This window comes from Meleagris gallopavo, chromosome 2, assembly GCF_905368555.1.
Source record: "Meleagris gallopavo chromosome 2, MGAL_WU_HG_1.1, whole genome shotgun sequence".
NCBI classification, from domain to species: domain Eukaryota; kingdom Metazoa; phylum Chordata; class Aves; order Galliformes; family Phasianidae; genus Meleagris; species Meleagris gallopavo.
This window is the reverse complement of record NC_139405.1, coordinates 103,567,821-103,585,141: the sequence shown is the minus strand read 5'-3', so window position 1 is coordinate 103,585,141 and position 17,321 is coordinate 103,567,821. Positions and strand designations below refer to the sequence as shown.

Below are 17,321 nucleotides of genomic sequence, written 5' to 3'. Positions count from 1 at the left end.
GTTCTCAAGATAAAACATCGAAAGCACACAGTAAGTGCTCTAAAACCAGTTATGTCTCAACGCAGATTTCTAATTTGAGATCACTGCCAAACAGACTCTGTGGGGTCTCTTTAATAACCAGCACCAAAATTGAAAAATGACCCTCCTGAGACAAATACCTCATTGCAGGAACCAGATAGACAACAACCAACCTTGAGTGGGGCTGCAGGAGCATGGGGGAGGACAAAAGCAGTTCCAGCTCTGGACATATCATTACTGAGCACTTAACAGAGGGACTTGGGGTCAGGGCCACATGGGAACGGGCTTACCTTGTCACAAAGATCTCTGGGCTGGTGAAGCTTGGTGCAAGGTGAACGGACACAGCAGCATGGAACAGCAGAGTTCATCCCACAAGAGCAGCAGCAGTATTGACACAAGCCATATAAAGCTGTCCACAACTCAGAAAACCTCACCGTACCCTGAGACACAGGGGAAGAGGTGTTCTCTCCTCCCTTCCCACTTTCCTTGCCCACCACTTCCAGGAAAGGACCAATGACCAGAAGTACAACTATGTTTTCCAGGCTTTTAGTTTGAAAAAAGTATTGATTGAAAGTGTACAACAGAATGAGGTGTGGCAGCAGCACCACAGCCGGATTGTTTCACAAATAAAAACAAAGGGCCTTAAATAATTGGGTGCAGATTTAAAAAACCTCAACAGTGAAAAAGTTCTTTCCCTCCGAACAGAAAGTCACAGGCACAGAAATGGCAACAACCACATGGAGACAATGGGGGGGACATCCTTCTAACCACAGGGCTCTGTGCTAAGAGGTTGCCACCGATGGTGGGCTCCCACGCCGCGGCCGTCGTGCAGCTCTGCCCTTGGCTCGCTCTTTGGAATGGTTACAGATGAACAGTGCCACATGCCCTTGCTAACCAGACCCGCCCCCCAACCCCCCAACCAGGACACGGACAAACAAGGCCTCTGCTAAGGCTAAAAAAAGGACAAGACTTTGGAGTCTTGAGTTCAGCATGTTTAAGAAACGAGAGTCTGGTGAGCGCACAGCACAGTCCCTGTGCGAGGCTTGCTATTCCAGCTTGGCCTTCTTCTTATCGCTGCCATTCTCCTCTGCTGGTGCTGCAGGTGCTGCCACATCCTCCAGTTTCCTCTTCCCACTTTCAGCAGGTGGGTGTGTATTGCGGGGTTTAAAACTGATAATGATGCAGGTCATGTTATCGCAGCCAGTGCCGTCCCCTGAGGTGTCTGGAGCCAAACACTGATCCAGCAGCTGAGAAAGGATGGGACAGGTTAGCAGATAGCAGAGACACAGCACTTTGAATATTCTGAGATATTGGGCCCCCTCTGATAGCAGTGCAGGTAGGGGCTGCCAGCCCAGAATATCATGGGCTGGGCTCAGGTGTTTACAGCCAGACAAGGGACAGAACTAACCCTCAGCACCCCTGGCTTCCTGAAAGTGGACAGAAACTCCTTTGGCTTGACAGCAACTTAGGAGTCAAAGACATTAATCAAGGCACCAAAGGAAGTGGCTCCTAATTCAGATGTGACTCCGCTCCTGTAACAGCCAGCACTGCAACCTACGTGCTGTCAGATACCTTAAGCTCTGAACAAACTGGCCTGATGGAGCTGGGGTGCAGAATCACTGTGTGCTGACAGGACGGTGAAGAGACTGATGGGGTGAGCTTTGGACCTTACCTCTTCTACAATGGAGGAGAGCGGCCTCAGGACTCCGTTCTCATCCTTTTGGGTGATCTTGGACTGGATGAAATCCACCACTTCCTGGCTGCTCATCACGTTCCTGCAGAATGGGAAGGTCAGAAGGGTTATTAGCTAAGGGAGCAGTCATACCACACTGCCCCAAGAGAGAAAGATCAGGGCAGTGATGGCCAAAGAGGAACAACTGCTCCCTCACTACCTACCAGATTCCATCACAGGCAATGACCATGAAGTCATGGTCATCATTTATTGTAAGCACTTTGATGTCAGGCAAGGCAGAGATCATCTGTTCTTCTGGAGGCAGATTCTTGTTCCGCTTGTAGAAGTGATCACCTGTAAAGGAAAGGAGAATCAATTTATGCAGCTGCTGGGTACTGGCAACCCTGCCTACCCCTGAGCAATGAGGAACACCACCCAGCCCTATCAGAATTGACACCGGTGCTCCCATTACCAGAGCAGATTTGACTGTGGAGACATCAGACAGAGAAATCTGCCACACGTTCAGGGCATGAGATGAGCCCATCACGCTGATACCATACAACAGGAAAGAGGAGTGCTAGCATGGCTCTGCTGTGATAATGTTAGATGCTCATTTTCCAGAAACTCAGGGCTAGATATGACAGTACAGTGCCCAACCTGACAGCCCACATTGCACTGCTGGGTTTGGATCTTCTCAACCCTCAGTAAGCTAAAGCTCACTCGAGAAAAATCAATCCTCAGCTCTGACTAAGGGGCTTATCTGGCATTACACTGCAAGAATACACTTCTACAGCAAGCACAGAACAGTAGGCAGTAGTTTCCTTAGATAAACAGACCCCTACATTTCATCCTACATGTGTTTTCATCTCTTTACCCCTGGGTGATCATTTCTGTGGTTTGAGTCTTTCCACACAAGAACTTTTCACTTCAACCCTTACCTGCTGATGTTTCTCTCCCTTCTCTGTGCATTTCCTAGTATATTATCAGTGTCATTGCCTACCCTTTCCCTAATGCCCCCAAGCCTCTCATCTGCTCAGACTGTTGGGCTGCTACCAGACATGCCCGATCTCCTGAGTTATTAATGACTCCCACGTTACTTGTAAGAGACCAAAGGATGAGAGGAAACAGCAGTCAGGTGCTGCCTGAAGCGCTGCACAAGGGGAATGGAGCTTGTACAATTAAAAGACAAGTCTGGCTCAAGAACAAATGGGCTCAAACTGGTAGGAAGTTAGGTCTGTAGTAAGCAACATACCAAGATACTTCGACAGCGTCCTAACAAGCAACAGAGAAATTCTCTCCTATTGGAAAGTCAAGTTATTTTTTTTAGATAGTTTATTATGTGGGGTAGTTTCTGACAACCCAGCTGCAGGCACAAAAGCCCTGAAGGCCTCACATACTGCATCCTGTGCCACAGCCTGGCAGGGGCTGGGCATACTCTCCATTGACATCTGCCAGTTTAATGGTTGTGTTCTCTAATTAGGCTCAAATCTCACCAGATGAAATACCAAACAGATTCTAAACATGATCAAATTGAAAACTGTTCCTTAAACTTAATGGCTGGCAAGTGCTGGAAGCACGGATATCCTGAGGCCAGGCACACCACTGTTCACCCCCAGTTCTGCTCACCAATTGCCCTGGAGAGGTTGAGGCCACCATTCACTCTCCCATCCATGGTGACCTTGCCGCCAGCATTCTTTATCCTGGCCAGTTCTACCTCATCCTCTGGCTTGTGGTCATACGACATGTCGACAGCTTTGCCACCTTCTGACACCACACAGCGAGAGTCTCCAGCATTAGCCACAATCAGCTGCTTGCCTCGGATGAGGGCCACGACAGCAGTCGTCCCACTGTCAGAGCCAGGCTGCAAGAAAAACATTTTTCCTCAGGCTTCTTTCTATTGCTCTAGATCAGATGACAAGCAACACTAACCACCACGAGCTCAGCACTGCCCCAAACTCATCTCGACCCTTCTTTCCATAAGCACACAGAACAGTGGAGAAAATGAAAGAAGAATGAAAAAGGGCAGTAGTGTGTTCACTCAGAGGCACGATCAAACCACACCTCCACTGCAGCCTCTCAACTGCCCGTGATTCTCCAGTGTTCAACATATCCTGTTGTGCCCTCAACTCTAATGCAGCAGTTCCAGCTCCTGCTTAACTCAAGCAGAAGACTCGCAGCAAGCCAGGATACCTCTCCAAAGAGAGAAAGTTGGCACCTTGGAAGCTGTGACTCCCTTTCCTTGAGATCCTGGGTCCCTGGCCATCTGCCACGGGCTGAGGAGCCACAGCCTCGGCCTGGCCAAGGGCAATGCTCTGCCCGAGAGCAGCTGTCCTGCTACTGTCACACGTGCCCCTCCCATGCCAGCTCCCACAGCATTTCTAAGCACAGCAAACCCTGCAGTGAAGTCTCAACCTGGTGCCCAGATACATGCCCTACCCCTCCATCTTTTGCCTTGAGTCAGGCTGTCAGTAGCTGTGTTCAGCCTCGGGAAAACAGAAGGAATATTCTTAGCTGAATGGAAAGCCCCCTGCTGAGCCTCATCCCCTCCCTCCACCCCTTGCCACGTGCCCTTGGCTCCACGTATGCTGCAGAACACAGGAACAAGGTGTGCACCTCCTCTTTCCCCTCCATGCCTGGTAACAACATTTCCTCCTCTTCATCCTCATCCTCCTCCGCTTCTTCAGTGTCATCTTCATCATCTTCATTCTCTGCCTCTTCACTACTGTAACCATCCTCATCTTCACTGCATTCCTACAAGAAACAAGAGATACCACCAGGAGTCACGCAGGACACCCTCAGTGCCCTCCCCAGACAGCTGGTCTCTCCACCCCAGGGACAGAGGATCACTTTGCCCCAGAAGAGTGAAATGACCTGGTCGGTGTTCCCCAAACCTGATGTCTACGAACAGAGCAACTAGTTTCAACTACCACAGTGAATGGAGGGATGGTGCATGCAGCAAGACTGATGAGTATCCACTATGGCTGCTGTGCAGGTGAGGGTGTGCTGCCCTCAGAATTATCTAAACAATCCCCAATGAGATGGCCTCATAGTATCAGCCTGAAAAACCTACTCCTAGGGCACACCTAGGATGAGCCTCGTCGCTCAAGTACCACAGCAAGCAATGCATTCTGCCCAGCCAGAAGGCCACTCTGTCCCAGTGCTGTTTCCTACCTCACTGTCTTCCTCCTCTTCCTCAACCTCATCTGACTCATCCTCACTGTCCTCAAAAAATTTGGATTTGGTTGTGCGCTGGGGCTTTCCCGTGGAGGAGCAGGAGGGCCCGGCCTCCCCAGTAGAAGAGGTGACGGCCTCGTCACCTTTGCCTAGTTCAGGCTTCTGCAGAGCAGGGCTGTTGCCTCCAGTGCTGGCTTTGTCTGAGGTGGAGGAAATACCCGTGATTTCTTCATCTGGCTTCCCATTCTTCCTCTCCTTGTGGTCGATAAGGTCCCCTGGCTCAGCCTCTCCGTTCATATTTGACTCCCCATCATGCTGCTTGCCTGTCCCCTCCGCAGCATTCTCCCCAGCCAGAGCTAAGGACTTGTGTTTGAGGTTCTTGGTGCAGTTTTGTCCATAACGTGTGAGAAGTTCCTCAATGGTCATTGTGGCTTCTTCGTGCAGAAGAGCAGCTTCCTCATTATCCACTAGAAATGGAAAGGGGGAGGGGGGTGAGGACAAAGAGGGTCAAAAAGCAGGACACATCACCATAGCAGCAGCTGTGCAACACACTGTGCTCAGCAGCGAGTTGCCGTGACTGGAGGTTGCTATCTGCAGACGTGTTTCAGCAATGCTCAGCATGCTTGCTGCTCACCAGCAGGCACAGACAAATGCAGCCAGGCCTGCACCGTCCCACTGCTTCCAGGCACTGCTGATGAACAATATGCAGATGGCAGGGGAAGGGCTCCTACCCACGGCTGAGGCAAGCAGTCTGCAAGTTATCATAGTGCCTCGGGCTGCTGATGCTATCTGGCTGGCTTGTAGGCAGCACAGAAGTGTTTAAATTACATGTAAAGGTTGGGGGGTAAAGAGCCTGGTATCACACCGGAGTGAGCTCAAATGAAGCTGTGGAGGAAAGCAGACAGACCACTTTCATGTGCAGATTTGCTCATTAACACTGCGACTGTGAACAAGTTTTTGCTACGGCAGTTGCTCCACAGGGCTTCTGCACAGAGATCCCAAGCATTTGGGATTTGGACATTTAAAATCAGATCATAAAGTAGCTTTAGGTATGAAGGACGCTAGACTGAAAATAGGATGGCTTTTCCTGAACTGGGAGCCCAGGACCAGAAACTCCACTGGTATCAGGTAACCTTCATCATTTCCCTACTGACAACCCCGTGGTTATCCTTCTCTTTGCTACTTAATGTCAAAATGAAAAGAAACAGCCATATCCCAAATGCTTCTGAAAAATACAGGACAAAAAAGAAAAAAAAACAAACCCAGTAACAACAAAACCCTTTGTTGGCTGGAGAATGAGGGCTAACAAACTCAGCAATGACAGATCAACACACTGTTCAGGGTGTTAGCATCCCTTTACGTCTGCTTGAAGGCTAGACCCAAGCTGTTCAGCCAAGAGCAGCACAGGATTCTACCCTAGGATTCATCTTCTAAGCTGGCTTCGTGATCTGGCAACTACTTGCTCACAGAAAAGCACACTCACTTCTTGGCAAGAAAGAATTGCTAAAAAGAGACAAGAATCTCATTCAGCCCTGCCTACAGTTTGTCTGACAGCGGCCTGGCAGAGATAAGCACCACACATTTCACTTTTACAGCTTAGCCCACTTCCCAGCTCAATGATTTCTGCCACATCCTAGAAGTCTACACATGGAGGATATCCTATGGAAAATTGCTACAGGTTGGTTTGCTGTCCAGAGGATTAAGCTACCAAATGAATCAGCATTCTCCTCGAACCAGCTCAAAGCAACGGAGAGAGGTGGCAGCTTCACCTGAAACTGAACTGTGTGATTTGGACAAGCAAACCTTCTGCTAACGGAGACCTGGTCCAGCTGCTCTCAGTGCCTGGCCTGGAGCTGCAGTCTTATCTTGTCAGTGGCATCTGACTTACCATCATCTTCATCAGCAACTTTCTCTTTCTCATCTTCATCATCTTGGGGTCGCCCAGCCATCTGAGAGAGCTCTTTAATCACTTCCTCAGTGGTGAGCTTGGCATCTATGGCTAAGAAAGCATCTTCCAGGGCCTAAATATGAACACAGACATAATCAGGACACACAGTTTCATCTTCCCTATAGGATACCTGCTTGATCAAACCTCTTCCAGAACACACCACACAGAAGTGGAGACCAAACTGGTCAAGGCAGGCAGTATCTCTGGGTCCATCTGGTCCAAACCAGATCCCAGTACCAACCCTGGGGATACCCAATGCAAAGAACAGCACCACCAGAGAGAATTACAACAGAGAAAGGTGGGGCAGACAGGTCCTGGAAGGACGGGGCACTGTGTAAGCCCTAGGTAACAAACAAGGGCTTTCTGCTGCACTGGTATTCATGCTTGTTCCAGGGCAGTGCTTCACTCATACCTTTTGCAATTTGCCTTCCTTATAGGCCTTCTGATCCTTGATGATCTCAGGAAGATACTTGGCACAGTACAGGGCAACTTCTTCTCCTGAAAGACAGCAGAAACCACTTAAAGATGCTGGTCCTCCCAGAAGCACAACGTACGCTTAAGCAACCGAATTCCTGAGGCAGATCTTGGGATGCAATCAGAACCAACCCAGATGTGGAGAAAGAAATCACAGAGAGCAGACTGCTGTGCTTCTCAGGTATGCTTCGATTTGCTGACGACCCCTGGGAAACCTCAGTAAGTTCTCACCCCTCAGAGTTGAGCAACACTGTAAGCTGCCAGGAAGGGAACGTGGGCCTATTCTGACCACAGGACAACTGTTCCACGTAGGCCCATTCTACGCAGAGGGAACGTGGTGAGAAGTAAAGAGGGGGTGAGATTGGAGGAAAACAGCAGACAAGGGAATTTTTGAATGTGCTTGCTGAAAAGGGATTAAGTGGCCATTGACAAAGAACAGAAACCTTGCAAAACAGCTGCTGTTAAAATAGCACTGAAAAGTTCAATGCTGTGGAGCTACACAACAAAGAGACTGAGCTCTATTCTGATCGTACTCTCAAAAATGTGGTGGAAAGAAGAGGGGAGAAAATGCTGGAAGGTCACTGAAAAATAAACAATGCAAGAAATGACCCCAGTGCTTTTAATGAGAACTTGGAAGGAAAACCAAGACAACCTGACAACAACAGACCTGGCAGAGAAATAAAAGATTGGCTGAGGCTCACAGGGTCCCACATGGAAAGGACAGGCAATTAATGTCCATTAAGCTTTTGGAAAGCAGAACTTGTGGATCCAACTCAACATCTACTCATAGAGATTCTGTGACTTTTGTTGACAAAACTAAGCATGATTTAGTTTAGTTCAGTGGGCATAGTGGTGGTAGGTGGATGACTGGACTAGATATTCTTAGGTTCTTTTCCAAACTTAATGATTCCATGAGTCTAGTTAGGGACATGGTTTAGTGGCCATGGTGGGGATGGGCTGATGGTTGGACTCAGAGCTCTTTTCCAACCTGAACTATGATTTCATAGAATGGCCTGGCTTGAAAAGGACCTCAATGATCATCTAGTTTCAATCCCCCAGCCACGGGCAGGGTCATCACCCACCAGCCCAGGCTGCCCAGAGCAATTTAGGTAAGGTATAGAAGCATTTTGCTTAAAAAGTTCAACTTTCAAGATGCCACACACCAAATAGGTTAAAGAACTGTCATGAGACAAACTGAGCAAAGAATCACACCTGAACGTGTTTACACGTGATGATGGAGGGCTGTTACAGATGATAGTCACATTTCTATCTAAGAGCCAAAACAATTTCTACTGGACATCCATGGAGACAGCAGTGAATAATGGGCAGCTGACCAGCCAGGCCCAAAGACAGTTGTGAGAATGCAGAGCTCGTGCTCAGAACTTGGCTGGTACTTTGGCTTAGACCTAGACATTACACTTATGTGTTCCCATCACACGTTCTGACCAGCAAGCAAAGTGCTGCACTGTGCATCCCTCAGCAGAATGAGAAGAAAACCCAAGAAAACTGCAGGAACAGCTTGTCAAAAGCCTGAAACAACAGCATGGGGCTACTGACATGATTGCTAGACATCAATACAGTCTCCTCCAGTTTCTCTTCCAACTCAATCAGCACGACAGCCCTGACATCTGACTTATCTACTTTCTAATCTTGTTTGGATACTCTGGTGAAGCTCCATTCCTGCCCAGCTGGAAGCAGCTGACAGATCTAATAATACCAGCGTGGACATCTGATCCTCTGCCAGATGGAGATGTTTGAACAGTGCAATCTTTGCACCAGAGCTAGGGACAAGGAATTTTCTTCGAAGTAACAGGTAGTTTGATCTGAGTAAGTCACAGCAGCTTTACTGTCATGGGCTCAATGCTTCCATACTGCCTCTCTAAGCAGATAAGGCATGGGCTGGTGCCCAGCCTACAGAAAAAAGGTGCTCACTTACAGTGTTTTAACCAAAATGCCCAGAAGAACAAGATTCTTCTTTGGGATCTTCCACCTGTGGACGATGATTTAACAAAACAAGTCCTTCAATCCAAAAGCTGTGCGTCCCCTCAGTGCACAGGAGGCAGCCAGCAGCCCAGCACACAGACCACAGATCCAGTTGCTTGCACAGCAGTCCTAGGGAGGTCTAATGGTTTTTATAAGCTGAATCAGTACCTCAAAGCACAGCGCTGCCAACGTGGCCAGAGAAACTGAGCTGGCTGAAGGAACTCAACTTTTAGATCCAGACACATGTACTTAAATACTCTGTCTCAGCATTTCTGGACCTGTCAACAGCAAGAAACTCATCAGATTTTTCTCATCAAAAAAGCCTTTGTGAGAGTGCAATCTAAAAGCCAGATCCTGACCAGAGCACTGTGTGGGCATTAGGTATCAAAAGCTGTGCCAAGGGAACCTTCCCACAGTGGTGTAGAGGTGCGCTCAGCATTACCCTACTGGCTGCTAATGGCTCCTTTCAGTTCACTGGGTATCGCACTCCTGGTTTTGGTTACATGTCAAAAATCAGCCCACTCACCACATTTGATAAATATTTCATCCTCACTAAATATCAAGCACCTTCCCTCCGAATACTCAGGCCCACAGAGGGGTGAGTGCAGCAAGAACAAAGCAGAAGAGCCAGGTGAGAAAGCTGATGCAGAAACCCCTGTCCTGCTGGGTGCTCTTTATCACACGGGATATTGTGTGCAGTGCCTTCATCTAGAAGCATCCTCAAAAGCCTTCAGGGGCTGAACACGTGGAGAACAGAATTATTCATCTATAACCAATGCTGTATCTAGGATCACATCTTCCACATCTGCATTATGAATCCCTCAGCACAACTCTCAAAGTCTCCATTCATCATTTTATCGCTGTTTTCTAACAGAGAAGCATCCAGCTAAGTCTCACTCAGATGAAATATGGAGCAAATCCCATTTATCCTGGCAGGTCAGGTACCCAAGAGCCAACAAGAATCGTGCTGCACTACGATTGCTCCATCTCCAGGAGCATGGGCCTGAACAGGACGTGTGAAGACAGGAGCAGGCACTGGCCTCAAGGCAGGAACATGGAAGCCCAGGCAAGGCAAAGGCCTCTGGAGATCAAGGTTCCTAGATGAAATCATTGTCAGTACATGGACGTGCACAAACCCATCCCCTCTCACCTTTGTAAGACTGAAAGTAGATCTGACTGTAAGATCTGATCTTTATTTAGACACATTCAATTTGAATTTGTAATAAAGAAAGCTCAGAATCAAGTAACAAATAAGCTGGATATCAGTGAGCACCATGGGACCCCTAGGGACCAGTGGGCATGGTGGTGATGGACTGGTGGCTGGACTCGGTGTCTTAGAGCTCCTTTCCAACATTGGTGATCCCATGACAGTGTTGGCATCCCAAAGAGAGGAGCTGCATGTAAATGAAACCACTTATTGGGAAAACATAAACTGTGAGTAAATGGAAAGTTACATGTGAAAAAACATTATAAGGAACACAGTAATAAAACTTCTCCCATGTGAAGCTGGGAGATTAATAGAGACTTAAGGCTTAACTAGCTTAAAGCTACCAGGAATCTGAGTGAGGTATAAAAGAAAAGCTAAATTAATTCTTTCCACTGACAGCTGATAAATGTTGGAGAGATTACTGCCTTAAAAACTGCTTTACATGAAATGAACCTGAGAAATTGTTTTGAACTGAAGTAATGCATCAATAAAACCATACAAAAGTAGAAATGGACAAACCTTGGTCTTCCAAGTCAGGTTCAGTTTGTCTGTGTCTGTTCTAATAAAGTTCGCCAAGGAAAAGCTGGACAAATCCAACCCCAGAAACGTAAAATGCAAGGTAGAAATCTATGCCAATGCTTTGCCATCCCAATTAAAGGCTTTCCCCAGTCTCTACCACAAATCTTTTCTACTGTATTAAACAAAGTAGAACAAAAAATTCCACAAACAGAAGAAACAGAAACACACATTGCTTCCTATCCTACACAAACGTGAACATTATAAAGAAGCCCTTTCAACAATCAACACATGAAATAAATGCTAACAAGATCACATTGATCTCAAAGAAAAACACACTGGCTCGATGTTATTTGTTCCTGACCAGTTTCTGCCAACTGTTACTTTATCTTCTTACTTGTTAGGTGCTTACAAATGGTTTCTGAATTTATGTAAGAAAAACCATTAAGCTTTATAGTTGCTAAGTCCTCAACTTCTTTGCCCTTCTCTGCCTTTCAGAACCAATCCATCACTCAGATGCTCTCAAAGATAATCTTGGGGACACAAGCAGGTGCCCTACCCAGTTCTCTGCATGCCCTGGAATCAAGTTCAAGAGGAAAGGAGTTTCAAGACATTCAATCTAAACACTTCAGACCGATACCATCTCTTCTGGGGAACTATGTGTCAGTTACTGACTCAGACCAACCTTTGTAAGAAGAACTGCCACTACAGATAAGTCTTAAACTCTTATTTACAAACTGTCAGATTTAGATAACTGGATTCTAAAGGCAATCACACATGAAAATGAGATGCCAAGTAGGGGAGCAGGTAACCTCCTCCTCTATTTGCTCCACTATCAAAGACATGAAAGCACATACATGATACAAGAAACATCTATTAAGGAGCTTCAGAACGTGGAGGAAACTGGGTTTGCAGAAGTATGAACCAGCACATCTGGTATCTGAGCCCTGCAAATACATGATATTGGCAGATGAAATTCCTCACTGACAGACATTAATAATAATTTGTGGATAGATCCACCTGGGAACTGTGCTAAGGCAGGCAGAGAACAGAGAGGTGACTGGAGAAAGCCAAGATGGCTTCAACAAGTGCAAACAGTCCCTGGGAAATGTTGTTGCCTTCCATAACAGGGTTACAGCATCAGTAGATAAGGGAAGAGCAACTGATGTTATACGAAAAGTATACAACAGGCTGAGAGAGCTGGGGTTGCTCAGCCTGCAGAAGAGAAGCTCTGGGATGACCTTTATGCCTTCCTGTATCCAAAGGCCTAGAGGAAAGCTGGGGAAGGACTCTTTGTCAGGAATTATAGCGATAGAACAAGGGGTAGAAGCTTTAAACTCAAAGAGGAGAGATTGAGATTAGTTATTAAGAAGAAATTCTTCACTAAGAAGGTGATGAGGCAGTGGTACAGAGTGCCCAGGGAAGCTGTGGGTGCTCCATCCCTGGCAGTGCCCAAAGCCAGGCTGGATGGGCAGCCTGGGCTGCTGGGAGGTGACCCACCTCATGGCAGAGCCTGGAATGAGGTGATCTTTACTGTCCCTTCCAAATCAAACCATTTTGAGAACAGAAAAGGCAACCAGCCTACATGCACACACTGGATGAACACAAAACCAGCTATCAGCACTTAAGAAAGATCTTAGGATTTGGTAGGAAAGGAGCTGAGATCAAAGCAGACAATGCTTATGTCACAATAAATTGATGGTACATCTGTATCTTCAAAGCTATAGGCGATGCTTATCTGGCCACCTAAAAGCACACTGCAGAGCTAAAATACATCCAAAACCAATAATCATAATCAGAGCTGTGGAACAATACAGTGCCTGGAATGTGTGGTTATGCCCAACACAAGCAGCGTAACGACTGCTGTGGCCCAGTGGCATTTCATCACCTGGGCTAAAAATGACTGGAATAATTCATGGTGGACTTTTAGCATAAGCCATCAGCACTCAAGTGACAGTTCAGGAGCAAGAGGGATCTGGACTGACAGCCAGATTGGATGCAGCCACACATGCAGGTTAATAGCATCAGTGGGTCCACAATGTAACAGTGGGCCTTAAGGGCCAGAAAATGGGAGCTGCTTTTATTTAATTTAACAGCAAGGATTTAGGACTCTTCCTACTAAAAGAAAGAACGGAGGCCAAAATTAAGAAAGTGGAAATTGATAACAGTGATTATTTACCAATTTCTTGCAATTGAAGTGTACAATATGGTAGTGAAATTACTGGGTAGCAGAGCTAGATCAAATTACTTGTTCAAACACAAAGAAATATTTACTTATATACAACACATCCTGAGCAAATAACCACCAAACTTATCAAGCTGCAATCTCTGTGATTATCCTAACTTACTCCACAAGAAAATAAACAGGCATTCTTAAATGAGATTTAGAAGATGGAATGTAAATCTCCTCGCAGTTTTGTGTCAACCCATGACCTTCCTTCTAGAAACCCCAAGAGACTTTCAGAGCCTTAATCAATCTACGTAACAAAGTGCTTTCCAAGAAGGAGCAGGATTTCTAAAGCTAGGCAGATACTGGCTCCAGCTGCCACGCCAGGAGCCACTTTTACCAAGCAGCCACAGCAAAGAACTCTGGGGGGAGCAGGGGTGCAGTTACCTCCGTGTCCATCATAGACTGAGAACATGGCTGTTTCACTGTCCAGCTCTGGTATGCAGTTGTGTGCATCCTGAAAGAGAGAGCAGAAGTCTGGGATGAGATGGACTGCAAAAGGCACTTGTATAAAAAGGAGCAGAGAGGCCGTGAGCGCTGACGCAAGGAGTCTCAAAGCTGGAGGAAGAACAAGAACGTATTCCCAAGAGCTTACCTGGTGAGAGCTCATCTTCAGAGAAGGAGCACAGATCTTTAACACTGTGGTGTTCTCTGTGCTAAAGCAGCTCAGCCTCTTTACAATTAAATCATGCTGTATACTGTTTTAATTCCTCAATATGGCTCTAGATATTGCCACGTTCAGTCTGAACCAATTCCTTCTTTTTGAGGCACCTGTAAGGGCTGTGTTGCTGTAGTAGCCCTCTTCCCCTGCTCTTGCCAAACAAGTTCTGTGCAAAGAGAAAAGCTGCTCTGATGATACATGGGTGAACACAGAAGGTTACCTATGGAACCTCCCGAGCTTATGCCTTCCACACAGCCACAGGCTTTGCCTTAGCTTGTCCTGTGAACACGACCACAGATGACAGCAGCTGTCTGTCCCAGCAGACCAAGGAAAGGCAGCTTTGCTACACACAGGATTTACTGCACCTACCAAGAACAAAGAGCTGGGCTGGAAAACCTCCTCTTGGCCCAGAGGCTCCTTCCTGCTTCCATCACACAGGACGCTCCTGACAGCAAAGCAAGGAGCCAGGCATCTGCCAAGCATCTTTACAGCAGCAAAGCAAAGGAGATGCAACTAACAGTGCTCAAACCGAAGTACAGAACCAGGTACCACTTCCTAAGGTAAGACAGACATCTCTGTTCTGCCACCTGCCCAGAAACCCTGGCACAATCCACAAACAGGAGGGAAAGTTTGTCCCAGGGGCTTTGAGGTGTGAGTGTCAGAATCCCACCAGCTTGCACATGCTCCCAGACTACAAAAACAACCAATACACAAGGTGTATACATAGAGAAGCCTCTATCTCCACGTGGTCACAGGAGCAGCAGAGCTGGAAGACGACACTGCCCAGACCTTACAGCCAGTGTGACCTCTTTCACCCTGTGAACAAACCAAACTTCTGCTAGCAAACATGCATGGGACTGTTTAAACAATGTGATCTTGCCTCCTTGCTGTGGTTGAAGCTCTTAATCTTGAATTTCACTGTGCTACAGATGCCCCAAAAGAAAAGCACTTGCTCCAAGTCAGCTGGCTTCAGGTTTGGTTGCATTCACACTGCCAGCCATCCCCAAACAGTTCTAAGCATACGCTCAGCCACGCTGGATTGCTGCACAGCTGAGGAGCTTTTCTGCTCTTATCCTCACTTCTCACAGCATTTACAGAAGCCTGAGAGATAACAAAACCACACTAAAGTAACTGGGATAAGTCCCTGGTGACTAAGCAGCAGCTTAATTAGAGCAAGTAACGCAAATGGGAGGAAACCCAACGCTGGCAGCAAAAATGGCCTTTCTACTCCATTTGTACAACTGCAACACGTCCTGATCCCAAACCAGGGCAGTGCTGTCGAGGAAGCAGACAAACAGGTAAAGAACCTCATGCTCCAGAATGAGCAATGGAGCTCACAAAGCCCTGCTGCCAGCAACCCCTCCCCTATCAGCCTTCAGCCTAAAGCATTTCCTCATGTATAAAACCACCTCTCTGGACTAAAAATGGATCTTTATAATATGTTTCTTTAGAACTCCTTATACCTGTCTCACTTGGAGGCTCCTAAAACGTGACCCACAGGCAACAGACAGAACTCTAACAGGATCTGTTACCAACTAAAAATGCCCAAATCCTTCTACCACTTCCATATATGCTGCTAAGCTTCACTAACAAAACCCATACCTAAAAATCTTCAGCATTAACCAAAAGAATACACTTTTGCTCAGAACTTTTCCCAAGCTTAATGGAAAAGTGGGAGTACACTTAAATGTGAAAAAAGGGGTAAAAACCCACCCCCCAAAAACCCCACCAAACGCTTAGGAGAAACCTGCAGCAGGTTCAGTTTGTAACACAGCACTCCCACCTTGTGATAACGCAGCTGAACCACGTTCACACCAATGCCCTCAGCACTGCTTTTCTCACTGGGGAGATACGCCAAAGATGTTGGTTAGGGCAAAAAACACAGCTGCAAGCTCTGGCCCTAATCCAATTTCCAGAAAGGTCAACAGCAGTGAGAACAGGCTTCAAAATAGCAAAATTGAGCCAGCTTCCCACCTGTGGGAGGACTACAGTAACCCACCAGCAGTGCTATAGGCTCTCTGCTCTCCCCCATCTGAGCCCACATCCTTAAAATGTTTCCAGCCTCTGTACACCAGAACACTGCCCACATTCAGACTTTTTCAACAAGCTGATGGCTGCATGTCACCCCAGTGCTCCAGCTGTGTCTCTGTTTCCACACGTATAAAGGCCAACACAACGGAGATGCTACTGCTCACAGCCAACTGAGCACAAAAACACTGAGTTCACTTTAGGAGCATGGGCACCAATTCTCCTTTCTGCCTCTTCTACTCTAGAAACCATACCCTGCACCTTCATAAAGCTCTGGTGCACGCAGAAAGAAGGAAAAACTCAGTCACTGTTTTGTCACCAGTGAAAGCACTAAAGCATTCAGAAGTGATGAACCGTCCCATTGTGGAATCGTACTGGCAGAACCCAAATGCTGTGAAGGGCTGCAAACAAGAAGGTGCTTTTCCACATTCAGAGCAGACGCACCCTTAAGGCTGCAGGGCCCAGTGTTGCTCCTTCCCAAGCTCCCCTTGTTTGCTAGCTACCTATAAGAGAAAATTAACAAGGACATGAATGGTATTCATAGACTCACAGAATAGCTTGAGTAGAAAGGGGCCTCAAACACCACCTAGTTCTAACCTGCTCCTGCAGGCTGGGCTGCCAGCCACTCCATCAGGGCTGCTGGCGGCCCTGAACACCTCCAGAAGCGGAGCACCCTCAGCTCTCAGGCAGCACCGTCAGTGCCTCGCTGCTCTCTGAGGGAAAATTTTCCCACCACACCTCACGCAAATCTCTATCAGCTTAAAACCCTTCCCCCTCGCCGTATCGCTTTACACCTGTGCGAGCATCGCTATCCCTCCTCATCCCCGGGCTCCCACCGGGCGGGGTTCCCCCAGCACGGCGCAGGGCCGGTGGTGGCACAGGGGGAAGGGAGGGAGGGAGGAGCAGCGCCCGCTCCCGCCAGGCCCAGACCCTCGGCCGGGCCCCGCTCACCTCCATGGAGACGCGCCAGCCCTGCATAGCGCTGAAACCGAAGTGCAGCGGGCGCGGCCCGAGCCCGGCCCCATCCCCGGAGCTCTTCACCGTGTTGGGCTGCGAGAGGTACGCGCCCATGGCGGAGGCCGCCGCGATGCCAGCCCTCGGCGCGGCGGCCGTGCGCGGAGGGGCGGTGGCGGCGGACGCTGAGGTGGCCGGAGCGGAGCGGGCGGCACCTGAGGAGCGCGGGCGGCCCGGAGCGGGCGGCGAGGCGGCGAGGGCGGCGGAACCACCCACCAACGAGCCGCCGAGCGGAAGTAGCGCGGCCGGAAGCGCGGGCTAGAGAGTCGCCACGGGGGTGGGGGGATGGGGCGCTCAACCCGCTCGGCCGAGGCGCTGGGACCGGAAGTGCGGACCATAGAGACGGGTGGCTCCTAGAGCGGCGCGGCGGGGTAAGCGCTCCGCTCGGCCGCCTCAGTC

General features: G+C 48.2%; 1 protein-coding gene across 1 annotated transcript; it reads right to left on the bottom strand.

Annotated features, from left to right (window-relative positions):
• Window positions 1-548: 548 nt before the first annotated feature.
• On the bottom strand, window positions 549-17,178 carry PPM1G (protein phosphatase, Mg2+/Mn2+ dependent 1G). Its single transcript, XM_003204542.4, has 10 exons — window positions 16,860-17,178; window positions 13,607-13,676; window positions 7,225-7,310; window positions 6,753-6,885; window positions 4,862-5,331; window positions 4,304-4,441; window positions 3,317-3,551; window positions 1,915-2,044; window positions 1,691-1,793; window positions 549-1,265 (listed from the first exon to the last, which is right to left on the bottom strand). Exons 1-10 carry the CDS (start codon window positions 16,977-16,979, stop codon window positions 1,065-1,067), a joined length of 1,686 nt encoding a protein of 561 aa, XP_003204590.3. The 5' UTR covers window positions 16,980-17,178; the 3' UTR covers window positions 549-1,064.
• Window positions 17,179-17,321: the final 143 nt, after the last annotated feature.

Coding starts and splice junctions, on each gene's coding strand:
- PPM1G (XM_003204542.4), bottom strand. CDS start 16,979: ATGGGCGCGTACCTCTCGCAGCCCAACACGGTGAAGAGCTCCGGGGAT. Junction 13,677..16,859: donor GCTGGCGCGTCTCCATGGAG/GTGAGCGGGGCC, acceptor TCTCTCTTTCAG/GATGCACACAACTGCATACC. Junction 7,311..13,606: donor AGTCTATGATGGACACGGAG/GTAACTGCACCC, acceptor GCTGTCTTTCAG/GAGAAGAAGTTGCCCTGTAC.